We start from the raw sequence: 27,730 nt of genomic DNA on the forward strand, positions 1-27,730 counted from the left end.
GTATTGTTAGGGCTGGATTCGAGCCGAGCCAAGTTCAACTCAAATCGAGCTCGAGCCGAACTCGAGCCGGCCATAAAAAAACCGAGCCGAGCCCGAGCTGGCTGCGAGCCGAGCTCGGCTCAGCTCGAATCCAGCCCTATGTATGGTTAGGTCTCTTATTAGAAATAGATAATTTTTTTTCTATCAAATTGTCATAAGTTTGTTAGGAGAGCAGAGTCTCTCCGTATAACAGTCTTAAGTTAAGAGAATATGCCAGGTGATAGTGGTGTTTGTACTGTGGATTTAGCTCTCTCTGTTTCTTCTCCAAGAAATGTAGTCAAATTATCCACATACTCAATGGTCTGCAATACAGTTTGCGTAAGATGACGAAAAAAACAAGCGCCCTATCTGTTCTGCAAAAATAAATACTGCGGAGTTGCATCTTTCAAACAAGAAATATCACTTATTCTTATAATATAAGGTTACATAGAGCAGTTTGCAACAAGCAAAATTGTTGGAAATTAAAACATTTAGGTAAAATGATACAAAATAAGCCCGGAATATTCTCATATTTCGTTCACCCAGAAATTAGATGGAAGGAAAAAGAATATTGTGGAAAGCGCCTTCAGTTCTAACTGACTGTTTCAGTCTGCAGTTTCTTCAAAATCAAGTGGGCACCATGCTCCGGATGAACAGTAATGACTGTATCAGGAGCATGAACATAAGATGGAGACAACTCGAATGCAAAGTTTTGCAGAATTAAAGCTAAAGCCATTTTTGCCTCCATGAGAGCAAAGTTTTGACCAATGCATATTCTAGGACCCCATCCAAAAGGGACAAACGAAGCTTGACTCTTTGCGGCCTTTGAAACTCCCTCAGCAAACCGCTCTGGTTTAAACTCCGCCGCCTCATCACCCCAAAGTTCTTGATCACGGTGAACCAATATAACCGGCGTTGAAACTTCAACTCCAGCTGGCAGTGACAAGTCTGCAATCTTTATTTCTTCGTCAACAGCTCGACCAAGAGTAGTTGCTGGAGGGTATAACCTCAGCACCTCATATAATATCATTGTCACCTGAGCAATCAAAATTAAAATTAACATATGTTTGTACAGGTGGTTTTATTGCATATTAAAATCGAATTGGAATGAGCAAAAGAAAGATAATTTTTCTATGATAGAAACTCACAACTTTCAAGTGATTCAATTCATCAAAGCTAGGCTTCTGATCACCAAATACTTGGAAAACCTCTTCTCTTGCACGAGCTTGCCAATCTTGATGCTCACTCAATAGAACCAAAGTCCATACAAGCAAAACGGAGGTGGTCTCTTGACCAGCAAAGTAAAATAGCTTACACTCTTTAATCACTTCATCCATTGTCATTCCACCATTTTTGTTGTTTCCATGCTCTTCAATTTCTCTATAATTGGATTCCATGAGTAAACCCAGTAAATCATTCTTTACAGCTTCACTTCTTTTCATCTCCTTCTCTCTATTCTTAATGATGCACATAAGTAAGGCTCGTATTTCATCGTCAATCTCTTTCAATCTCCTATTCCTCTTTGTAGGTAAAAACCTGCATACATTTAAGCAATAAAAGTAAATCAAGAATGAAATAATTTTCTGGTTTCAACTTTAGAAATTGTTTTACCTCCATCCGGGAATGTAAACGGATTCTAGAATCTCTTGTGTAATATCACCTAATTCGGTGAGGAGTTCGAATATCTTTCTTCCTTCTTCAAAGTTACTTCCAAATGCTGTTTTAGAAATCACATCAGCCGTCAAATTAACAAGATATGGCCATACATCCAATTCACATGATCCTTCTGCGAAGACCAACTTTTCCCATTTGCTAATCATCTCATTACAAACTTGATAGAATTCAGGTAACATAAGCTGCAACAAGTCATTATAATTAGGCAGATATATTTGATCATATTGTTATTTGTATATATCAGAAAAACCTGTGCCATAAACAATTTACAGTGCCACATTAGTAAATGGAAAAAATAAATGAATTATTGACCTTCAACTTATCTAGATGGAATGCTGGTTGGATGATCCTTCTATGTTTGGCCCACTTCTTCCCCTCATACTCTGCAAGTCCAGTTGCAAGATACATCAAAAGTGGGTTTCCCTGAGGTTTATGAAAATCATCAAGTCTGGAAAATATGTCTTTTATTTGTTCAGGATTCATGATGGTCACCCTGGGTATTGGACCAACCCATATAAAAGAATTTTTACCTGCATTTTTTTTTTTGTTGACAAAGAAGAGTGATAATCAATTTCACGTTATAATAAAACTGTGTGCATATAGCTTCGCTCTTCACATAAGTGTTAATGTCATATACAAGATGAAAACATTAAGACCACCTTAATAATATAATCTTCATACATTGAAATACCAGACATGCATGAAAGAAATAAAAATTTTATAAGAAGATTGGGGATTGACATACCATAATCCTTTACCGTTTTACGGAGGAATGGAACAAGCCGTGGTGTAATGTCATCAGAGACATTGAAGGATCTGGATTTTTCTGTTTCTAGCATCATGGAGGCCTCCTTCAAGTCTCCATACAGAAGCCTGTAAGGTTTGCCGGAGAGACCTTGCTGTCTCAGGTACCTCTCCAGCTTCTTCGGCCTCAACCATACCCAGTTCAGCACTGTCCATGCCAGTGTTACCACTGTGACCAAAACAATGGAGGCTGCAATGGAATTCAGTGATAATTCCATTTCAGAATGAGTGAATTATGGACTGTTTAATTTGTATCTACGATTGTAGGTGCTTAGAATGAACTAACAGAGAGCCAAATGCTCTTAATTTATAGTATTTCAAAGAGACCATGAAAGAGCGTGAAAAAATTTATATGGGCTTTGCTGATATTTTACTTTAGACTTTTCGTTTTTGCTTAATAATTCGAAAACAGGATTGAAGACTTTTGTCGTCGTTTAATAGTCAAAAGTCACTATCTACAATGAAATTTAAGATGAATTTTTTGTTGGCAGCTAACTTGATCACCAAGGATCTAACTTGGTCTCCCGAACTTTTCTTACTGGCGGTATGCCATCCCCGTCAACAATTTTTTATAAATAATAATATATTATTATATAATTAAAATTTTTTATTTAATTTAAAATTATCAAATTTTATAATAATATATTATTATTTATATATAGAATTGTATGGATGATATTATTATTAAATTATATATGTTTTTATGCTTTAATAGTTATTATAACCGCAAAAATTATCATACAATAAATCACCAAATTTAATATAAATTCATTATCAATATTTTATAAAATATAAGATTTATTTTATAATATGGTATAATTCAAATATAAGATTATATATATCTTAAAATATATTAAATTAATACAATATAATAGATATATAATATAAAATAATACGCATTTTAAAGAAAATAATAATATACCAATAAAATTTTTTTATTATTTTATTTTTAAACAACACATATTATAATATAATATATATAATACAAAAAATTAAATTTTCAATATATTAATATATCAACTCAAAAATCTCTTTCCCTTGCCCTCCAAGTAATATTTTTCCCTTGCCCTCCAAGGCTTATTTTATTCAACAAGTACTCTCTCTTTTATATTTTTCTTCGCTAAATTACAAACAACGATTGACGTTTTACAAGGAAATAAGCCTAAAATTTTTTGAAGGATCAAAATCACCCTCTTTTTATCCTTTTTAAAAATACTTACATTAGAAAATCTTACCATCTTTTATGGGCACACGTGATAAGACCTTTCAATAGAATTCGGCAAATCAATTGAGTTAAAGTAAATAAAGATCCGGTTTGAAGTTCAAAAATAAAGTTTGATTCAAAAGAACCTTGTCAAGTTTGACCCATAAATCTTTTAGGCCAATTATAGGCCTAGGTATTAGGGTCATGGGTTAGCCCAACCCATTATTATTGAATATATTAAAAAATAATAAAAATTTATATAACAGTGCATAAGTCAACTATTTTCTACAGTTGCTCTTATATTTGTATTTACAAATCTCTTAATTTTAATTCTTTTATTATATTCTTAATCTCATTTTTTTTATCAACTCTTTTTAAAAAATTATCTAAATTCACAAAAAATAATTCTCTGTACTTGTAATTTCGTTTTTATTTCAATTTTATCAATACAAAATATTATAAATTAATCCAAGATCAAATAAATTCAATTCATTTGAATATCAATTAACCTATATGTCATATTAATCAAAATATATATGTTGCTCTTATGGGTAGCTATAACGTTAATAAAGGAAATTTCATGTATAAGAGAGTATAGTTCAAATATCCTTTGATAATATTATAAAATTAAATTTTATACTTATGTAATACAATGATTATAAATCCGATGTATATCAATATTATAAAAGAGTTTAAAAAAATATTCATACGACCATATATATAAATCAAAATGTTTTGTCCGCTGCATTTCGGATAAATAAAACTTGATTCTTTGTTTACATTTGAAATTTCCCTCTAAACCACTGTTTGGTTTAAAATCCATTGTATCTTCATCTCCAAGTTCCCGATCATACTTCAACAAAATATTTTTGATAATAGTGAGCTAACAATATATATCTATTCTTTATAAATATTTCTTCACTATTTCATAATAAGTTTCAAGTTAGTTAATAGTGTGCTAACCATATATAACCATAAACCCTAAATCATAAAATCTAAATTTTAAACTTTAAACCTTTAATTCTAAAATCAAAGTTAAAGGATTAAAATGATACTATTTGAAACGATTGTGCTTGGTCGGTACTAGGACTGAAAAAAACTTGGGAGAAAATAGAATCCTCTCTCAAATGACAGGTTGCATTGGGCGTATTTTAATGTCAGATTGAAGAAGGCTTTTTAATAGCAAGAGAAGATTATTGTATTGAGAAACTTATTAGTAATATTAAGTAAAACAATTATAGAGCTAGCTTCTTTTTTTTTTTTTGCTTTATTTATTTATTTATTAATTAATTGTTTATTTCAATTCTGTAGGAATCATTTGATATTTATATTTATATACGGGTCTGTAAAAAGTAAGTTATTGAATTATATACTAGTATTTTTCCCCATTAGGTTTTTTATTAAAAAATTACCTGTTTGTCTCATAACCTTATCTTTTATCTGGCCTATTTATATGAGATTTCTCATAATCTTTGGTCTGCCTTTTTAATTCTAGACGTCATTTTCTTTGCATGCTAGTATTTCTCCCCATTAGGTTTTTTATTAAAAAATTACCTATTTGTCTCATAACCCTATCTTATATCTGGCCAATTTATGTGAGATTTCTTATAATCTTTGGTCTGACTTTTTAATTTTGGACGTCATTTTCATTGCTTTCTCTCCCTATCAACCTGACTAGATATATGATTTATCATTAAAATATAGGCCGAAAGACTATTCCCACCCAAGGTTTAGAGAAAAGACAAATTTTTACCCATGAACTTTCAATAACTTAACTATGCACACATATGTTAAAATTCACTATTAAAGAAAAGAGTAAAATTATCATTTAGCTATAAATATTTAAAAAACTAAAAAAATTATCATATTTTCCTATTTAGGTTTGAAAATTATCAAAAAATATTGAAAATTCTATCTATTGTTGGTGAAACCATCAAGGAGGGAAGTGGTGGGACGGCCAGCTAACAACCTTCTCAAAATGGTCACCAAAAAGTGATTATTGGATAAAATCAAGCCCTAAAGGAGAAAATACAATTTTTTTAATTTTAAATGAAAGAAAATTTTTAAATTTTTAAATTTATAGGAAAATATGACAATTTTTTAGTTTTTTAATATTTTTAACTGAATAACAATATTACCCTTAACTATAATAATAAATTTTACTATATGAATGAGTATTTAAGTATTTAAAAATTAATAGGCGGGGATTTGTCTTTTAACTAAACAATGGGTAGTATATAGTCTTTTGGTCTAAAATATATTGTATGTTTTCAAAGGTTAGTGATAATTAGATATTGAGGAATGTTATATATATAATTTTTCTGTACAATTTTATATAAAATAACGATATGTCATTATATAATTGAATAGTTAAAAATTAAAAATAAATCAAAATCTAATTACAAGGTAACACCTCATATTTGTATATAAAATTATACACATATTTTTATTATTAAATACTTGACAATATAAAAATAAAATTGCTTCACTTACTAATAGACCGTCTGATGTTTAATATTATGCATATGATAGCCTGATTATATATTGTATTATGTATTAAAAATATAATTTTTTAATCACATATTGTATTATATAATATGTTTTTAATAAAATAAGATAATATAAAATTATAATTTGCATATCATCGTGTTAAAAAAATCACAAATACCTCTAAAGTTTAAAATTTTTATATACACCTCTATTACATCGTCATTTTCTCTAAAAATGTATATTAATATCAATCGATAATATGTATTATATTATAAAATATATATTATATTATATAATATATTTACTGTATCATATTAATTCGATACATTTCATAATATATGCTGATTTTTATCTATACTATATTATGTTATAAGTTATGTATTATATATATATATATATATATATATATATATATATATATATATATATATATATATATATATATATATATAAAGGAGATAGAATACGGCAAGCGTGAACACAAGATAATGCAATGTAGTCTCTGGCGTCTGAGTCTATTATTCCTATAATTTAATACATTATCTTACAAAGAGGGACAACTGGTATTTTACACCTGATTCAGTTGTTTTGCACAGAGGGTGGGTCTAAGAACTTTTTAAAATTAAATTAAAAAATAATTTGAAAATTTTGTAAAGTAAATGGAACTATTTCGCATGTAAAATATACATAAAATTTTTGGCCCATAAATTTATAGAATAAAATAAATATTAGAAACAAGTATTATATCTAATTGTCTCTATCAAATATTATTATATAAATTAAAAAAAAAAAGATATATAATTTGATTGAATTTTGAAACTTTAAACTTTAAACTAATTTTATAAAATTTATGAATTCAGGTGAAACTGTTTTATGAATCAAATTATACTGTATATGATTTGATTTTACAACTTAAAATAATTATTCATCCTCTGCCCTCTAGTATTTAAAAGGCTGGTGGTACCTTGTCTTTCTCGCAATGACGTATTCCCTTTTATTATGCTTATTAAAATAAGCAATAAGCTTGTTTATTTTTCTAATTAGCCGTTGATTCTAGACCACTTATTTTCGGAGATTTCTCCTCTCTCCTCTCACTGCCTTCTTGCAAATGGAGATCAGAGTTGCATCCATGGCCTTTTCCTTTGTTTTTGCTGCCATTCTAGCATCTGCATGGGTTTTACTGAACTGGATTTGGCTGAAGCCAAAGAAGGTGGAGATGATGCTGAGACAGCAAGGTTTCTCCGGCAACTCGTACAAACTTCTTCATGGAGACACAAAAGAGATGTTCATGATGACAAAACAAGCAGAAACCACTCCCATCAGCCCCTTCTCCCACGACATCGCACAGCGAGTCATTCCATATTACCATCATATCATCAAGTACTACGGTAGGCTTATTTCCACTTGAAACTTTTACTTGATTCAGGTTTACCAGTTAATGGAGATCTTAATGAGTTATTGAACTAACATTTCAATCTAGCTTTGTTGAAGGTTAATTTTGTTTGCTTTGTTAATTTTAAGAACTTCCTCATTCTTCTCCCATTTCATCACTTTTGGAAAGGCTTGTCAATCTGCAATCGAATTGATTAGTTAAGAGTCGAAAAATTCAAGGCAAGTGTATGGTTTAGGAGTAATTGAGTTTTAATTATTTCTGATATATCTTTTTTTTTTTTCATCGAATTGTCTGCGATCGAAGAATATGGATCTGGGTTCAAAATTTATATTAAATTTGATTGCAATCGTTTCTTGTTGAAAAGAGAGAAAATTTTGTCTCGTAGTGAGAGGAAAACTTTTCTCTAGCAGCGAAAAATTTGGGGCTCTTAGTGCTCGCTTAATTAATCTAGTAGGTTATTGGATTCATTTTGGCCCTTAAGCCTTATATACCTTTCAAATCTATAAACCAGCCTCACTTCGATCGATATTCCTCCCCTCCACCCCCCAAACGCCTTTATCACAAAACCCTCTCAAACTATAAAAATTTTCTCGACTATACTTTTATCACGTCATCACTTTATCCAAAAAGTATATTGATAATATATATCACATTATATGATATATTCATTGTATCGTATCAATTTGATAAATTTTAATATACGTATAATTTTTTATTTATAATTTATTATATCATATAATATTTATCACATTATATGATATATATTCATTGTATATCACATTATATTATAAGATACGTATCGTATATCGTACAATAATAATAATTATGTTTTTGACTTGAAGAAACATTAATCTCTAGTCTGTGAACATTCTTCTTTATTTAGTAAGAGTTTTTCACTCATCACTCATCCATGCTCAGTATATACCTTACCCCATAACCTCTGAATGATAAAAGTAACTTATGGTGTATAATTAATGCAGGAAAGAATTCGTTTATATGGATAGGTACAACGCCGAGCATAAATATCATGGACCCTCAATTGATAAAAGAAATTATGTTAAGACATGACATATTTCAAAAACCCAGAAGGATTCCGCTTCATAGGCTGGTTTTCAGCGGAATGTTTATGTACGAGGGTGAACAATGGTTCAGAGTCAGAAAGATAGCCAATCCAGCTTTCCATCTCGATAAGTTGAAGGTTCTTATCTTTCTTCTCTGTATAAGTCAGTCTATTCATACATAATATTTATGGGGTGCCCATGGAAATTAAGTCTTTTATTTGCTATTTCTTAGGATATGTTACCTAAAATGTATATAAGTTGCAATGAGATGGTGAAGAAATGGCAGAATTCAATCCCAGAGAAAGATTCTTATGAGTTAGATGTGTGGCCTGACATTAAGGCTTTAACTTCAGATGTGATTTCTCGGACTGCATTTGGGAGTAGTTATGAAGATGGAAGAAAAATATTTGAGCTCATAACTCAACAAGTTAATCTTTTGAAACAAGTTTTCTACACATACCATATTCCAGGATGGAGGTAATTTGAATTTATTAGTATCGGTTGAGTAGGAAGAACTTGCATTAATGAGATTAGTTTGTTTATTTTCAGGTTTTTGCCCACCAGTGCAAATAAAAAGCTAAAAAGTAGTTATAAAGAAATTCAAGAATTGATAGAAGGCATCATAAAGAAAAGAGAGGAAGTCCTAAAAGCTGGAGAAGCAAGTAATGATGATCTACTGGGTTTATTAGTGGAATCAAATCGCAGGGAAATTCAAGGGCATGGGAACAAAGAAAGTGGAATGAGCCTTGAAGAGGTGATTGAGGAGTGCAAGCTTTTCTATCTTGCTGGCCAAGAGACTACTGCATCTTTGATTGTATGGACAATGATTTTGTTATGCAGGCATCAGAATTGGCAAGAACGAGCAAGAGAAGAGGTTTTTCAAGTTTTTAGGAATAAGGAGGTAAGATTTGATGAGCTAAACCACTTGAAAGAAGTAAGTATACATCTTCCTTCTTCAAGCCTACTTTGAATTTCATGGAAAACCTATTTTCACTTTTACAAATTCCATTCGAGGGATTATGAGAGATCATGTCATTTTTCTAAAATGAAGGGATCAATATAACACTTTCAGACAAATCACACATTGACAAAGCAAAAGAGAGATGTTAGATTTGCATGTATATCTTACATCACTTAAAGATGCTAAGATAAGAGCTCAAGCTGTCAAGACATATTTTGGGTTATAAAACCCAAAAATAAACCATAGTGAGTGATTGGATCAGTGATATTACAAATGATATCAAAATCATATCGCTTATAGAGTTTAAGATAAAATTGGTTAATATGATATATAATTTGCACATTAATACACATTGTATAATGAAATCTCTTTATATATATCTATTTTAAAATTTGAAGAGTCTATATTACAGGTAAACAAGATTCTCCATGAGGCACTGAGATTATATCCACCAGCCTCTCTAATTACCAGAGAAACTATTAAAGAGACCAAACTGGGAGACATCATTATGCCACCTGGAGTTTTGATTTCAATGCCAATAATTCTGCTTCATCAAGATGAAGACTATTGGGGAAATGGAACAGCGTTTAATCCAGATAGATTTTCCCAAGGAGTCTCAAAGGCCTCAAAGAATGATCAAGTCCCTTTCTTCCCCTTTTCTTGGGGGCCTAGAATATGCATTGGACAAAATTTTGCTTTGATGGAAGCAAAATTGGCTTTAGCTATGCTCCTGCAAAATTTCTCTTTTCAACTTTCTCCAACTTATGCACATGCTCCAGCTCGTGGTGTAACCATTCAACCACAATATGGTGCTCATTTGATTTTAAGCAAAATTTAGTATTGCATATAATACTTAGTTTTGATGTAATTCATAATATTTTATAATCTGGATTAATTATTTTAACGTTATTAATATATAATATTTTGTTCCAATAATCGGTTGCAAGTATGATCAATGTAGTATGAAAGGTTTATTTTCTTAAATTAACTTAGTTATATGTATCTTGGGACATTCTGTAAGTACCAAAATCATGTTTTAATACGAACTTGTAATATCTCTTCTAGAAGTTATGTCTTTCGAAGTGAAGCTCTAACTAACTTGGCTAATTGGGTATGCAAGACTTAATTTCTTTTTGGAAATACAAGTTCCCTGATCTTTGTTTTTCCTCAAAACATCATATTCAGATAGCATTCTAGTGTGAAGATTGTAATGCATCTAAAACAAATGTTAGTTTTTGGTGTTCACTAGTGGGGTGAGCATACAGAGTAATTACAGAAGTTGGTGAAACTATACAATTATGTTGTGCTGACTATATGTTGGTTTGTGATCCTGTTTGCACTGGATGAGTTCTTTTTGGAATATTGTGTGAGACAAAATTAGGATGTGAGTTTGGGTGAGGTAGTGTGGAAGTTATAGTTAAATTAACTTGTAGAGAAATCTTTGGCAGAGACTCTGGTTTGCTACATGTATGTAGAACCGGAAGATAAGATGACTTTGGTTAAGTGACATGACAATGGATGGTGGAAGACCAATGAGATTTGACTTTGATGATGTTGTGGATGTAGATATTGTTGTATGATTAGATGGATATGATAGATGAGATTGGCTACGAAGACAATGAGTTGATGATGAAACTGAAGGCCAAGCCAGTCGGTGATAAAGAAAAATCACCTACAACTTCAAGAGGCTGCCAAGAGAAAAAAAAAAGAATTGTTAGTAGGAAAGGGAAAATTAGTTTTTTTGTGATTATAATTAACAAAAACAACAAAATATCTTTATACAAAGAAACTTTGTTGCTCAATGAAATACTATCTCATATAAGACTGTAATGTTTCGATACTGTTACAAACTTTTTTATAAGATAGATTAGAGTTTAAATTAGAATTTTCATTTTAATGATGTGTTTATATATCATTCATATTGTTATTTTGTTGATAAACATAAATACTAAAAATATTTAAACGGGGTTTTTGGTTTAACGTAATATTTGATCAAATAGATAATTTATCTTTTATTTCTTATATTACTTTGTTTAAGATAATATGATAAATAATATAAAAATAATTTAATTACCACTACTAAAATAATTTTAATTTTGTTATAATTTTATATTTATTAATTTTTTATATCAAAAATACTTTATTTTCAATTAAAGTAACAAGTTGTATGAAAATTTTTTAAAAATATATATATTAACAATAAAATGATAATTTAATAAAAATAATTTTATTAATAACTTATATAATTTGACAACTTGAAAATTTTTATTATATTATTAAGATTAAAAAATAATAATTTAATTAGAAAGTGTGAACTTGGCTGCTCATCCCCCATTTTAAAGTGAAAAATTGTCTATAAAATAAAAATGAAAAAACCTTAATGATGAAATTTTTCTACAAAAAGATGGTAGGGTCAAGTTTGTCTGAGTGATTCTATCATTTTCCTAGAGTAATGCAATTACATCATTCTAGACATCATCTTCATAATTTTTTTCTCTTATTTTCATGTAACCCTTAATTTTTTTTTTTCTCCAGTCAAAATTTGCAATTATTGGTATAATTCTGGACTAAAATTATGTTGAATTAGTATGATTTCAATCTAAACCATGTCAATCGATGTGATTCTAACGAGAATTTTCTATGTCGTATTTTACTATTTTAATATAAATTTTATTAAAATCATATTAATTAGTGTGATTTTAGATGTTATCAATTAGAAATATTATTAATAATTGTCAAATTTTAATTTTTATAATTTTAATTAAAATTAATATTAATTAAAAATAAAATTAATTTAATAATTTTTAACAAATAAAATATTATTTAGCTGGAAAGTTTCTGTCTTTTTCTTTTTGATAATCTTAAACAAATTTTCCTCATCTTTCTTTAATGAAATTGTCAAACTAGCAGAATATTGGATAGAATGGTCACATAATTAAACCTTTGGTCGGAAATATTATGTGGCCAATATTACTTTATCCCCTGTAATCAGCCAACAAATTTTGGGAATATGTATTAACACTGATAGCTTTTGAAACATAACAAGCACCATCCAATTTAACAGACTTAAGTGAGACTTGAAGATTTTAATAAACAATAATATTGTATATACATATATTTTTAAGTATATAATTAATTATACTAATGATATGTTAACAAGTCGACTATGAATTTAATTTTATATAAAAAATATATATATATTATTACTCAAATTTTATTTTTGTTAAGAGCAATCCATGCGCTCTGGTGTGATGTGATTTAGATTTGATATTGGATGTTTTTGTTAACTTTTAAATATTAAGCTGGGTTAGAACTTTGGTAATACTTCTTGATGGATATAAAAAAGACCAGTAAATAGGCCACGCATCTCAAACCACAGTTTTCCTGTATTTCTATTTTTCTCACTTCTGATGATGGAGTTCAGAGACACAGACACTGTCAAATCTATTGCCTTGTCCTTTGTTTTTGCAGTGATTGGATTATGTGTATGGGTTTTTGTGGATTGGGTATGGTTGAAGCCAAAGAAGCTAGAGAATTTGCTTCGAAAGGAAGGTTTCTCTGGCAACTCGTACAAGCTTCTTCATGGAGACACGAAAGAGATGTTCATGGTGTCAAAAGAAGCAAAAACCAGACCCGTTGGCCCCGTCTCCCACGATATTGGGTGGCGAATTCTTCCATTCCACCATCGTATCATCAGCAACTACGGTATGCCGACCTTCTCTCTTCAAACTTACAATTAATTAAGTTTTAATTACTAGTTAATGGAGATGTTAATTAGTTATTAAATCCATCATGTGCTGTTGTAGATTCTTCAATCTCTTGTTCTTTCGCTTTGGCTAGATTCGGTTGTCCTTAGGAAAAATTCTAGAATTGAATTAATTTATGGCTGAGAAGATAGAGAAGATTGTGTCTCTCTGTGAGCCAAAACCGCAAGCAGTAGGGCGGTGCCACCTTCTTATCTTTCTTTATCTGATCTTAATTTTGTCTACAGAAATTACAGTAGAACAAATTACAGCCAAATCTTCAAACATTTAAGCAAGAATTTAGAAAGTATGATACAACTTTTTCTTAAGCAAAAACCAGACCCACTTTTTCGCGGGATCGTGCAACACGGCACATCTCGCTGCGACCCTTTGCTTTTGCCTAACGCAAACTTTTTGCTCCCGCCACAACCCCAATCTTTCTGTCTCTTCAATCTTCCACCCAATAGTAAGGACGGCGAGTCATAAAAAGTTCTTTATATTCAACATTTCGTAGTTGCTGGGCTTTAAAACGTTTGAGAGAAATTAATTGGCCAAATGATTATGTCCCACCCAACTTTTGATAAAATAATAATTTTCACCCTTTAAGTTTGAACAAATAATTTATTACCCATTTACCAAAATCTAACATTTAGTTTAAATAAAAGGTATTTTTGTCATTTTCTTAAATATTACCATAAAGGTAATTAAATATTATTTTTTCCTTCAAGGAAAATAATAGCAGATTTTCGTGCATGTAAGACGCATAGGCACAACATGGTGATTTAATATATGCTTCATTGTCTATCGGTACTTTTGACTTAAACTGAGGATAATGAGAATTCTTTTGGAACTTAATTAAATATAAAACATAGATAAATCAAAATTTTGAGCACTGTAATATATGATTATGCAGAGTTTAAAGCAGATCTTATACTGAATCATTCTATACTTAGCAAGTTTTACTAATTTAGGATCAATAACAATTATCTATGGTGGATGCAGGTAAAAATTCATTCTTTTGGCTGGGTCCAACACCAAGCATAAACATCACAGACCCGAAATTGATAAGGGAAATAATGTTAAGGTATGAAATATTTCAAAAACCCAACAGAAGCCCACTTAGCCGGTTGGTGTTCAATGGGATGGTGATGTATGAGGGTGAACAATGGTTCAAAGTCAGAAAGATAGCCAACCCAGCTTTCCATCTAGACAAGTTGAAGGTTTTTCTTCTTTCTACCCTCCAAAAAGTCATCACATAACATTGTCAAACATAATAATTTAATTATAGGACTGTAAAAGTTAAGAATTTATCTTTAGTAGAGTGTATATATGCATATGTTTTCTTCTGAATCTAAAATTTATGTACTCGTACATTGAGATAATCAACTTCAGATTGTCCTTCTATTTTTTCTTTTTGTTTGTAGGATATGCCACCTAAAATGTATTTGAGTTGCAATGAGATGATAAGGAAATGGCAAAACTCAATCACCAATAAAGAATTCTGTGAGCTAGACGTATGGTCTGACATCAAGACCTTAACAGCAGATGTGATTTCTCGGACTGCATTTGGTAGTAGTTTTGAAGACGGAAGAAAAATATTTACACTCATGACCGAACAAATGAGTCTTTTGAATCAAATTTTCTACTTCTTCCACATCCCTGGATGGAGGTAATTTAGAATAAATTGAGGTCATTTTATTTTTATTTTATTGAAATTTATGATGAATAATTTCAAAAAATGGAAACAACTCCATGCATAGAAAGTACTCTCCATAAAATTGACTCATCTAAATTGTGATTTTTAATTTTGAAAATGAACTTGGAAAATGGTAAAATTAAGCATCATAATGTTTGCTCCATTCCTTTGCAGAAGTTTAGATATTGTCTTTAATCTATGTTATAATAAGGTGACTCTGTATATTTCATGCTTGCACTTTGAAGATTAATTTGTTTGTTTTCAGGTTTTTGCCTACTCAAGCCAATAGAAAATTGAAAAGCAATAATAGAGAAATTATAGAATTGATAAAAGGCATTATAAAGAAAAGAGAGGAGGCACTGAAAGTTGGAGAAACAAGTTACGATGATCTGTTGGGTTTATTAGTGGAATCAAATCATAGAGAAATTCAAGAGCATGGGAACAAGGAAAGTGGAATGAGTATTGAAGAGGTGATTGAGGAGTGCAAACTTTTTTATCTTGCTGGACAAGAGACTACTGCAACTTTGATTGGATGGACAATGGTTTTATTGTGTATGCATCAAAATTGGCAAGATCGTGCTAGAGAAGAAGCTTTCCAAGTTTTTGGAAACAAAGAACCGCAATTTGAGGAGTTAAACCGCTTGAAAGAAGTAAGTAAACAGATCACTTATAAAATTATGTTTTACTTGAGAGAATTCAGTGTTTTAAGACTCTTCCTTCATAGTGGTTAACTAATTTCCCTGAAAATGTGTTTCAGTTAAACAAAATTCTCCATGAGGCACTGAGGCTATATCCACCAGCAGCTTTGACTAACAGAGTAACTACGAAGGAGTTCAAATTAGGAGGAGTCAAGATACCATCGGGAGTTTTAATTTCATTACCAATAATTCTAGTTCATCATGATGAAGAATATTGGGGAGCTGATGCAAAGGAGTTCAATCCAGATAGATTTTCCAAGGGAGTTTCTAAGGCCTCAAAAAATGATCAAGTCTCATTCTTCCCATTTGGTTGGGGTCCTAGAATATGCATTGGACAGAACTTTGCACTGCTTGAAGCAAAATTAGCTTTAACGATGATTCTGCAAAATTTCTCTTTTCAATTTTCTCCAACTTATGTTCATGCCCCAGCTCGAGGTATAACCATACAACCACAACATGGTGCTTACATGGTTTTACGCAAGATTTAGTATTATATAATAAATGAGCAATGTTATCATATAATAATACATTATGTATATACTCAAAAGTATGTATGCATAATTTTATTGATAATCCATAACTTTGATGTAAGTTGTTATCTTTTTATAAACTAGTTTAGTCACTTTGGACCTTATAAATAAGCATATAATAAATTAAGAAGTGAAAAAAAAAAAATTGAAGGGGATCTTGTGTTGGTAGTTTTCCTGCCATACTTATTGTGTACTTGTTTTGTGTAAAGTCTGTTTCCATTGTGAATATATAGTAACTGTTGGATTGCTTTTGATGAGTTTATTTCTGATTCCTAAACCATTCGAATGTTAATCCAATATTATATTACCTTTTAATTGGATTTTTGTTTTGTTTGGCATTTAATTAAAATAACCTAATTTGCGGGTTTATATGAATTTAGTCAACGCTTTTATATAGTAGGTATTCTAAAGCCAACCTTTAAGGTTATATTTGTAATTTTCATATAAACAATGTATCATTTTTTATTTATAATAAATTGACATTTCTTCATTTGTTTCTATATGTATGTATAATAAATGTCCCTAAATTGATGGAATTGTAACAAGATGATTAATGAGTAATTTGATTTTAAGAATTCTATGAACACATATGGTGGTGAATATAAAAGTGTCTATAGCTTTAACATTATTCAAACCAAAAGCATAAAGAATACAGTAAGATTATTATCCTATAGAATGACTCTATCTAGTAACAGATCTCATGTGTTAAAATTATTGGTCTCAATTTATTGTAATATATAGGTACATATTGACTGTAGGTTCATCGAACCAGCACGCCAAAGAATTCTACATAATGGTACCCTGGTGTATATGGAATAAATGATCTAATGGATGGTGTTGCATGTGATTCTCAAACTCTAGAATTGAAGATATTCATCTATATCATTTTAACTTGTTTTTATATTTGTACGATTAACATTCAAATATTAATATTTTCAAATAAAACATTCTAACTTGAATTTTAGTTGATCGTTTTAACTTGAACTACTTTTAACTTTTACTCAATAAATTTAACTCGAATCTTATCCAAAAAATGTTTAGACACAATTTGATTTGTTTACACCTTTAACAATGATAGGGTCACGTGGACTCTCATTCAGTAAAAATTATAGGTTTGCCATTAAATATATTTATATTCTTCATTCTCAACTATTTTATGAGATGATATATTCAGGGATAAAGGGACTTTTTTATTCAAAGTATCTACCACAACATTGATCTTATCTTAGTTAAATCTGGGTGATATCAAATTTTACGATCATAGTCACTTATTTCGATCCTCTTTTATCTCATATTCAACTTTTGTTTAGTGAAAAAGTAAACACTTATAATAAATGTAAATGTTACGTTTGTCGGAGCTGTAATATGTCAAAATGGGCTAGGGTCATGTGGCTAGTTGTTTAAAAATGCATCATTTGAGCTTGCACAACTTCCATATCCTCACTCAAATTATATTTGTGTAATTTGAGGAAATTCATTTCACTACAAAAATAAATAGTCTTTAGCGGGAGAAAAATAACAAGATAATGAATATTTAATCATTATAAGTATTATTTTTATGATTTTAACAATTAATTTTTTTTTAAACGAAATAAAATTATACTTTTAACAATAGATTTTTAAAATTTTCACTGAAAAACTTGTAAGCCAGTTATTATCGGTGGGGTTAGACTCAAACCGAATTGGGTCAATCTTATAAGTCAATTTAGTTCAATTTGATTCAATTCAAATTTATTTAATTAAATTTTGGTGTGAAAATTTCTATATGGGTATGTAATATAGACATCACATTTTTCAGTAGTATTCTATGTATAAAGGCCAAAAGACTTATTCCCACCCAAGGTATAGTGAATTCTCAAATTCCCACCCACCAATTTTCAAAAACCCAAACACCCACCCATAGTTTAGAAAATTAACACCTACCCTGCAAAATTAAGTTAAGATTAAAGATAAAATTGTTATTTAACAATAATATTTAACATTTATATCATTTTACCCCCTTAATTTGAAAAATTAACAATTTACCCAAAATTAAGTTTTGAAAAGTGACATTTTCCCCCCTACCTAGGGTTTCCAATTTCGTCGACAAATTTTCAACCAACGATGGTTGATCTCTCTCTCTCTCTCCCGATGTCGTCTCTCCCTTCGGTGTTCAATATTGGGCCTACGATGTCTGGATTCAATGGAATCCAGACGAAGAGTCGAAACTCTTAGTTTGGATCTTCGTTGTTCAAACGAAGTTGGCTTTGTCTGGATAACGATGACTGTCCAGATGAAGAGATCGTTGGCCGAAAATTCATCGACAAAATTGGAAACCCTATGTAGGGGGAAAATGTTACTTTTCAAAATTTAATTTTAGACGAAATTATTAGTTTTTCAAATTAAGGGGGTAAAATGATATGAATGTTAAATATTATTATTAAATCATGATTTTGCCCTTAATATTAACTTAATTTTGGAGGGTAAGTGTTAGTTTTCCAAATCATAGGTAATGTTTAGGTTTTTGAAAGTTGACGGATGAGAATTTGGGAATTCACTATCCCTTCGGTGGGAATAAGTCTTTTGGCCATGTATAAATAATCTCAACAAATATGGTCGACAAAAACACAAATTTAAAAAAGATTCTTTTGATTAATCTAATTATTATTTTATCTCCAACTCGACTTTTGCATCCTAAGCTTTTCAACTGACAGAACAGTTGTCCCAAAATGATGTCACAATGGGCTGCAATATATTGACAAGAACTTCCAGAAAGTGATTAAATGGGAGTGGAATGATAAAGTGGCACACAATGCTTATTTATATTCAATGATCTTTTAAAAGTAATTAATTAAAATAATATTTTAATAATATTTTATTATTATATATTAAATATAGTAATAATTTATATATAATAATATTATATATAATACATAACATTGTGAAAATATATAATAAAAATTCTCAAAACCAAACTCACTCAAAAATGTTGTCTTAGCTATGGTTGCAAACCAATGGACTCTCCTCCTGAATTTGACTAAAGACATTTTAAAAAGGTCAGAAATTGTCTTTCATTCATAATATGAAACTATAGAACTCATATTTCCCTTAATTACGTGATTTTATATATATATATATATATAATAGGTATGTATAATATTTTTCTTATGTAAATTATTTTTTACTTTTTTACAGTTAAATTAGATAGTAAAATTGATGGACGGTTGAATAAATAAATTTTTTAAACTTAAAATTAAAGAAATCATTTCATTTAATTTTGAGTGGAAATAGACATTTAGTAAGTATGTCTATCAAAAACACGCATCCCGATTTAAAATAATAATTAAACCAACCCCTTAATAACAATATGCTTTTTCAATTGTAGAGTGTGGACTTGGCTGCTCAACCCGTATTTTAAAGTAAACAATTATCTATAAAATTAAAAAATAAGAAAACTTAATGATAACATTTTTCTAGAAATAGACAATGGGGTCAAGTTTGTTCTAGAGTAAGGCAATTACATCATTCTAGACATCATCTTAAACTATTAGCATTTGTCTTGTTTCTTAAAATTTAATTTTTTTCTTTCTTCTAGAGTAAGGCAATTACATCATTCTGGACATCATCTTAAACTATTAGCATTTGTCGTTGTTTCTTGAAATTTAAATATTGTTGTCTATGTGTGTGTGTTTTTATACATAACAAAAAATTATATTTGAATTGAATTATTATATTTGAAATTGAATCAATTATATTAAATAAGATAAATTTTTGATTTAATAATCAATCGTATAATCATTGAATTAGATAAATTAAAAATTTAATATTAATATATCACAAAAAAATTAAATTTATACACGTTTATGCATAAAACCTAGAGGATCAAGGTTTATATTTTAAGTTGGTTGGTAATGAAAAATCTAAAATAGACTTAGAAAATCAAGTTCAACACTCCAGCCTACGATTACGACGTATGATAATAGCCTACGGTTACGTCGTATGATAGTATGTTTTGGGCCTGCTAACTATTTTCCATCCAAAGTTTGACGAAATTAATAATCTAACCATTAAATTTAAAAACTCTATTTTTTCATCCGTTTGTGAAAGTTTCTCGTAAGTTTAATGGTCAAAAGATTCTTAAATTATTTTATTTAACATTACTTATATCTTTAACAGTGTAAACAAAATTAATGTTCATCTTAACCACTTTTTCCTTTTCATTTTCATCTCAACCCTACAATTTTTTAGTCAAATTTGCAATATGTAATTCTTTACTAAAATTACACTAATTTAGTTTGATTTCAATTTGAAGTGATCTCATTCAAAATCATATCAACTGGTATGATTCTAGATGTTGTTGATGGTGAATATCATTGAAAATTATTAAATTAAATTAAAATTAATATAAATTAGAAATTTAAAAAATATATATTTCATAAAATTTTTGGGATCAAATATTATTTAGCTAGGAGGTATTTTTGTTTTTTAATCTTTTCATCGATCTTACGAAAAAAAATCATATTTTTTTAATAAAGTGGACTAACGAGTGGAATATTGGGGTAGAATCTCACATCCTTAAACCTTGGGTAGGAAATTTCATGTGGCCAATGTTTTACGATATACTATCAAAAGAACCTTCCTTATTGGTTGAATCTCCTACAACCAGCCAACATTTTCTCATTATTGAATCTCTAATACCAGCCAACAAATTTTGAGAATATCATATCAACACTAGTGGCTTTTGAAACAAGACGAACAACCCCTATTTGACAAACATAAGTGAGATTTAACGAATTTAATAAACGTCAAACCAAGCATATAACTATGTAATTTATCATAAAATGATTATCTTGTAAGGAGCCCTCCATGTGCCTCATATGGTGATATATGCCTTGGCTGTTGGTGTGATGTTGTTCAGATTAGATATTGGATGATTTTACCTTATAAATATTAGGGTGCGTTTAGGATTTTTGTAATACTTCTTGACAGATATAAAAAAAGAAACGCAGTAACCAGGCCGTGCATCTCAGTCCACAATTTTCCCGTATTTCTCTTTTTTTTCACTTCCTGAAGATGGAATTCACAGACACAGAGACAGTCGCATCCATTGCCTTGTCGTTTGTTTTTGCAGCGATTGGATTATGTGTATGGGTTTTTGTAGATTGGGTATGGTTGAAGCCGAAGAAGCTAGAGAATTTGCTGCGAAAGGAAGGTTTCTCTGGCAACTCTTATAGGCTACTTCATGGAGACACGAAAGAGATGTTCATGGTGTCAAAAGAAGCAAAAAACAGACCTATGAGCCCCGGCTCCCACGATATTGGGTGGCGAATCCTTCCATTCGAACATCGTATCATCAGCAACTACGGTACGCCGACCTCCTCTCTTCAAACTTGCAATTATTTAAGATTTAATTACTAATTAATGGAGATGTTAATTAGTAATTTTGATATAATTTTTAAAACATCAACTATTTAATGATGGACACATGACTTTATCTTCCTCCTATATTATTCCTCAGTTTTGCTTTTTTTTTTTTTCTTATTTTTTTGCTGTTTCTTATTTTTTTTTCATAAAAAAAAGAAGGATAAGAATTGACAAAACCCATTTTTCGCCAAACCGCACCGAGATGGTGCAACACCGGAATTGCACATTTCGGTGGGGCCATTCTCTTTCCCTTAACGTAGTCTCTCCCTTTCTCTTTAACATGATTGAGAGAACTCAAAAGGCCAAATGACCATCTCTTTGCCCCCACTAAAGTGATGAATTGATTTTAAATTAAAGTTGAAATAATATATAATTATATAATAATATAAATAAATATATTTATTTGTATATTAAAAAAAGATACATATAATATTATTGAAAAAATAAATTTTTCACCTATTTATCGATTAGTATTTATATCATTTTATTAATAAAAATATAATTAAATATTATTTTGTTATCAAAATTTAAAATTTTACTATAACTTGCCTGTTAAAATTTTGAGTCTATATTTAGTAAGTTTCACTAACTCATGGGTCAATGACAACTACCTATGGTGGATGCAGGAAAAAATTCGTTCATATGGTTGGGTCCAACACCAAGCATAAACGTCACAGACCCTAAATTAATAAGGGAAATAATGTTAAGGTATGAAATATTTCAAAAACCGCAGAGAAGCCCACTTGGCCGGTTGGTTTTCAATGGGATGGTGATGTATGAGGGTGAACAATGGTTCAAAGTTAGAAAGATAGCCAACCCAGCTTTCCATCTTGACAAGTTGAAGGTTTTTCTTCTTTGTATCCTCCAAAAAGTTATGACATATCATCAAGAATAATTCAAAATAATTCTAATCTATGTACAGTTATAAAATATTAAATTAAATTGGATTAAGATTACAAGAATAGCAAATATGTCATGTTTCCAAATCTGTTAATTTCTTGAAATTTATCGGTATTAAAATAACTGGTTTTTTTATCTCAAAACTTCTCTAAATGATAGAAAGTTGTATTTTAAAATTAAAAAAATGAGATATAACTAATATATAATACATTATTAGACTCTTATAATAAATCTTAAGATCAATATTAATGATATCATTCAAATTTAAGTTCATCCAAGAAAATTTTATTAAATTGTTTAATTATTTGATTTTATTTAATTGACATAATTAATGTTAGCTCATGATTCTAACTTAGCGAACCTAGCTTTCCATCTAGACAATTTGAAATTTTTTCTTCTGTCTGTCCTCCAAAAGTCATCACATAACATTATCTTTTAATTATGTGGTGCCCATTCAAAGATTTACAATTTTTACCTTTCATTCAAAGTCATATTTAACCTCATATTTTCCTTCTGTTTCTTTTTCTTTTAGGATATGTTACCGAAAATGCATTTGAGTTGCAATGAGATGATAAGGAAATGGAAAATCTTAGTCACCAATGAAGAATCCTGTGAGTTAGACATATGGCCTGACATCAAGGCTTTAACAGCAGATGTGATTTCTCGAACTGCATTTGGTAGTAGTTTTGAAGACGGAAGAAAAATATTTGAACTTATAACTGAACAAATCAATCTTTTGAATCAGGTTTTCTATTTCTTCCACATCCCTGGATGGAGGTAATTTAAACTAAATTGTGGTCATTAAGGTTACTCGGTACATTTCATGCTTGCACTTGGGAGATTAATTTGTCTATTTTCAGGTTTTTGCCCACTCAAGTCAACAGAAAATTGAAAAGCAATAATAGAAAAATTATGGAGTTGATAAAAGGCATCATAAAGAAAAGAGAGGAGGCACTGAAAGTTGGAGAAGCAAGTAATGATGATCTATTGGGTTTATTAGTGGAATCAAATCATAGAGAAATTCAAGAGCATGGGAATAAAGAAAGTGGAATAAGTATTAAAGAGGTGATTGAGGAGTGTAAACTTTTTTATCTTGCTGGACAAGAGACTACTGTAAATTTGATTGGATGGACAATGGTTTTATTGTGTATGCATCAAAATTGGCAAGATCGTGCTAGAGAAGAAGTTTTCCAAGTTTTTGGAAATAAAGAACCGCAATTTGATGAGTTAAATCGCTTGAAAGAAGTAAGTAAACATATATATCCCTTATAAAGTTATGTTTTACTTGAGAGAATTTAATGTTTTAAGACTTCCTTCCTAAAATTGTGTTTCAGGTAAACAAAATTCTCCACGAGGCACTAAGGCTATATCCACCGATAGCTTTGTTTACTAGAGTAACTGTGAAAGAGTTAAAATTAGGAGAAGCCAGAATACCACCTAGAGTTTTAATCGCGATACCAACAATTCTAATTCACCATGATGAAGAATATTGGGGAGCTGATGCAAAGGATTTCAATCCTGATAGATTTTCCAGGGGAGTTTCTAAGGCCTCAAAGAATGATCAAGTTTCATTCTTCCCATTTGGTTGGGGCCCTAGAATATGCATTGGACAAAACTTTGCATTGCTAGAGGCAAAGCTAGCTTTAACAATGATTCTGCAGAATTTCTCTTTTCAACTTTCCCCAACTTATGTTCATGCCCCAGCTCGTGATATAACTATGCAACCACAACATGGTGCTCACATGGTTTTACACAAGATTTAGAATTATATAATCCATAGCTTTTATGTAATATCTTTTTATAAACTTGATTAGTCACTACGGACTTTAGAAATCAGCATCTAATAAATGGAGAAGTGAAAAGAAAAAAATAAATAGGGTCTTGTGCTGGCAGTTATCCTGCCATACTTACTGTGTATTTGTAATTGTTTTGTGTAAGGTTTGTTGTTGTTGTGAATATATAATAAGTGTTGGATTGTTGTTTGATAGTTTATTTCTGATTCCTAAACCATTTGTATGTTAATCCAATATTATATTACCTTTTTGTTGGATTCATTGTTGGGTAATTTATTAAAACACCCTAATTTGGGAGCTTTTAGTCAACACTGTTATGGCAATTAATTACTCTAAAACCAATAGTCAAGGCTATATTTGTAATTTTAACATGAATAATGTATCATATTTTAATAATTATAAATTGTCATTTATTTATTTATCTATAATGTATATGTATGTATATGTGCATGAGGACTGTCTTTATATTAATAGAATCATAGTGAGGGGATCAATATGTAATTTGATTATGAGAATTTTATAAACACGTTTGGTGGTAAATCTAACTAAGGGCACAAAAAATGCAATAAAGTTATCATCTTATTGAACAACCATACCTTGCAATAGATCTTATGTGTCAAAGTTAGTGTCAATATGATGCAACATGTGAGTACATGTTGATTGCATGTTCACGAGATTGACTCGCAAAGGAATTCTACATTGTGGTAATCCCAATGTTTGCAAAACTCAATCACTAATGAAGAATCCTATAAGCTAGACGTATGACCTAACATCAAAACTTTAACAGCAGATGTGATTTCTCGAACTGCATTTGGTAATGGTTTTGAAGATAGAAGAAAAATATTTGCACTTCTAACCAAACAAATGAGTCTTTTGAATCAGGTCTTCTACTTCTTCCACATCCCTGGATGGAGGTAATTTAAACTAAATTGGGGTCATTTTATTTTTATTTTATTGAAATTTATGATGAATAATTTCAAAAAATGAAAATGACTCTATGCATAGAAAGTACTTTACATAAAATTGACTCAACTAAATTGTGATTTTTAATTTTGTAAATGAACTTGCAAAATGGTAAAATTAAGCATCATAGTGTTTGCTCCATTCTTTTGTAGATACTGTCTTTAATCTATTTTATAATAAAGTTACTCTGTACATTTCATGCTTGCACTTAGAAGATTAATTTGTCTATTTTCAGGTTTTTGCCTACTCAAACCAATAGAAAATTGAAAAGCAATAATAGAGAAATTATAGAATTGATAAAAGGCATCATAAAGAAAAGAAAGAAGGCACTGAAAGTTGGAGAAACAAGTTACGATGATCTATTGGGTTTGTTAGTGGAATCAAATCATAGAGAAATTCAAAAGCATGGGAACAAGGAAAGTGAAATGAGTATTGAGGAGGTGATTGAGGAGTGCAAACTTTTTTATCTTGCTAGACAAGAGACTACTACAAATTTGATTCTATGGACAATGGTTTTATTGTGTATGCATCAAAATTGGCAAGATCATGCTAGAGAAAAAGTTTTCCAAGTTTTCGAAAACAAAGAGCCATAATTCGATGAGTTAACCCGCTTGAAAGAAGTAAGTAAACACATACCTTATAAAGTTATGTTTTACTTGAGAGAATTCAATGTTTTAAAACTCTTCCTTCACATTGGTTAATTAATTTCCTTGGAAATGCGTTTCAGCTAAACAAAATTCTCCATGAGACAGTGAGGCTGTATCCACTAGTAGCTTTGACTAACAGAGTAACTATGAAGGAGTTCAAATTAGGGGGAGTCAAGATACCACCTGGAGTTTTAATTGCATTACCAATAATTCTAGTTCACCATGATGAAGAATATTAGGGAGTTGATGTAAAGGAGTTCAATCTTGATAGATTGTCCAAGAGAGTTTCTAAGGACTCAAAAAATGATCAAGTCTCATTCTTCCCATTTGGTTGGGGTCCTAGAATATGCATGGGACAAAATTTTGCATTGCTTGAAGCAAAATTAGCTGTAATGATGATTCTGCAAAATTGTTGTTTTCAATTTTCTCCAACTTATGCTCATGCCCCAGCTCCAGGTATACCAATAGATCCGTAACATGGTGCTCACATGGTTTTACACAAGATTTAGTATTATATAATCCATGAGCAATGTTATCACACATTATGTATGTACTCAAAAGTATGCATACATAATTTTATTGATGATTCATAGTTTTGATGTAAGTTATTATCTTTTTATAAACTAGATTAGTCACTTTGGACTTTAAAAATAAGCATCAAATAAATTAAGAAGTGAAAAGAAAAAATTGAAGGGGATCTTGCATTGGTAGTTATCTTGCCATACTTATTGTGTACTTGTTTTGTGTAAAGTATGTTTCCATTGTGAATATATAGTAAGTGTTGGATTGCTTTTGATGAGTTTATTTCTAATTCCTAAACCATTTGAATGTTGATCCAACATTATATTACCTTTTAATTGGATTTTTTTTGTTTGGCATTTAATTAAAAAAACCTAACTTGAGGGTTTATATGATTTTAGTCAACACTTTCATATAGTAGGTACTCTAAAGCCAACCATTAAGGTTATATTTGTAATTTTCATATAAACAATGTATCATTTTTTGTCTATAATAAATTGACATTTCTTCATTTGTTTCTATCTGTATGTGTAATAAATATCTTTAGATTGATAGAATTATGACAAGATGATTAACAAGTAATTTGGCTTTAAGAATTCTATGAGCACGCATGGTGGTCAATATAAAAGTGTTCATAACCTTAACATTATTCAAATCAAAGACACAAAGAATGCAATAAGATTATTATCCTGTAGAATGACTTTATCTAGTAACAGATCTCACGAATCAAAATTGTTTGTCTCAATTTATTGCAATATATAGAAACATATTGATTGCATGCTCATCAAACCGGCACGCCAAAGAATTCTATATAATGGTACCTGGTATGTATGGAACAAATGCTCTAATGGATGGTGATGCATGTGATTTTCAAACTTGATAATTGAAGATATTCATGTATACCATTTTAACTTGCTTTCATGTTTAAACAATTAATATTCAAATATTCATTTTTTTAAGTATAATATTCTAGCTTGAATTTAAGTTGGTCGTTTTAACTTAAACTACTTTTAACTTTGGCTTAATAAATTTGATTTGAATTTGAGACAAAAAAGTGTTTAAACACAACGTAATGTGTTTCCACTTTTAACAATGATAGAGTCACGCAGACTCATTCAATAAATTATAGGTTTGCCACTAAAAATATATATATTGTTTATTTTCAATTATTTTAGGAGATATTATATTATGGGATAAAGAGACTTTTCTACTCAAAGTATCTACCACAACATT

The 27,730-nt window shown here is 29.9% G+C and overlaps 4 protein-coding genes across 5 annotated transcripts; 3 read left to right on the plus strand and 1 right to left on the minus strand.

The window, feature by feature from the left end:
• Positions 1 to 420: 420 nt before the first annotated feature.
• LOC123201308 (cytochrome P450 CYP72A219-like) lies at positions 421 to 2,759 on the minus strand. Its single transcript, XM_044616789.1, has 5 exons — positions 2,438 to 2,759; positions 2,005 to 2,222; positions 1,630 to 1,874; positions 1,167 to 1,554; positions 421 to 1,054 (listed from the first exon to the last, which is right to left on the minus strand). Exons 1-5 carry the CDS (start codon positions 2,712 to 2,714, stop codon positions 611 to 613), a joined length of 1,572 nt encoding a protein of 523 aa, XP_044472724.1. The 5' UTR covers positions 2,715 to 2,759; the 3' UTR covers positions 421 to 610.
• A 4,372-nt stretch (positions 2,760 to 7,131) lies between these two features.
• On the plus strand, positions 7,132 to 10,538 carry LOC123201876 (cytochrome P450 72A397-like). 2 transcript variants are annotated; one of them, XM_044617567.1, is made up of 5 exons: positions 7,132 to 7,578; positions 8,564 to 8,781; positions 8,877 to 9,121; positions 9,194 to 9,545; positions 10,018 to 10,538. In XM_044617567.1, exons 1-5 carry the CDS (start codon positions 7,299 to 7,301, stop codon positions 10,441 to 10,443), a joined length of 1,521 nt encoding a protein of 506 aa, XP_044473502.1. In that variant the 5' UTR covers positions 7,132 to 7,298; the 3' UTR covers positions 10,444 to 10,538. The 2 variants fall into 2 exon arrangements, with proteins under 2 accessions (XP_044473502.1, XP_044473418.1); XM_044617483.1 differs by having other exon boundaries at positions 7,133 to 7,578; positions 9,194 to 9,578.
• Positions 10,539 to 12,852: 2,314 nt separating this feature from the next.
• Positions 12,853 to 16,534, plus strand: LOC123201213 (cytochrome P450 CYP72A219-like). Its single transcript, XM_044616674.1, has 5 exons — positions 12,853 to 13,310; positions 14,351 to 14,568; positions 14,773 to 15,017; positions 15,310 to 15,694; positions 15,802 to 16,534. Exons 1-5 carry the CDS (start codon positions 13,016 to 13,018, stop codon positions 16,228 to 16,230), a joined length of 1,572 nt encoding a protein of 523 aa, XP_044472609.1. The 5' UTR covers positions 12,853 to 13,015; the 3' UTR covers positions 16,231 to 16,534.
• Positions 16,535 to 21,150: 4,616 nt separating this feature from the next.
• LOC123201386 (cytochrome P450 CYP72A219-like) lies at positions 21,151 to 24,567 on the plus strand. The gene is made up of 5 exons (XM_044616909.1): positions 21,151 to 21,616; positions 22,302 to 22,519; positions 23,108 to 23,352; positions 23,436 to 23,820; positions 23,910 to 24,567. The coding sequence occupies exons 1-5, from the start codon at positions 21,325 to 21,327 to the stop codon at positions 24,336 to 24,338; spliced, it is 1,569 nt and encodes a 522-aa protein (XP_044472844.1). The 5' UTR covers positions 21,151 to 21,324; the 3' UTR covers positions 24,339 to 24,567.
• The last annotated feature ends 3,163 nt before the right edge of the window (positions 24,568 to 27,730 follow it).

Source organism: Mangifera indica, chromosome 1 (genome assembly GCF_011075055.1).
Source record: "Mangifera indica cultivar Alphonso chromosome 1, CATAS_Mindica_2.1, whole genome shotgun sequence".
Taxonomy (NCBI): domain Eukaryota; kingdom Viridiplantae; phylum Streptophyta; class Magnoliopsida; order Sapindales; family Anacardiaceae; genus Mangifera; species Mangifera indica.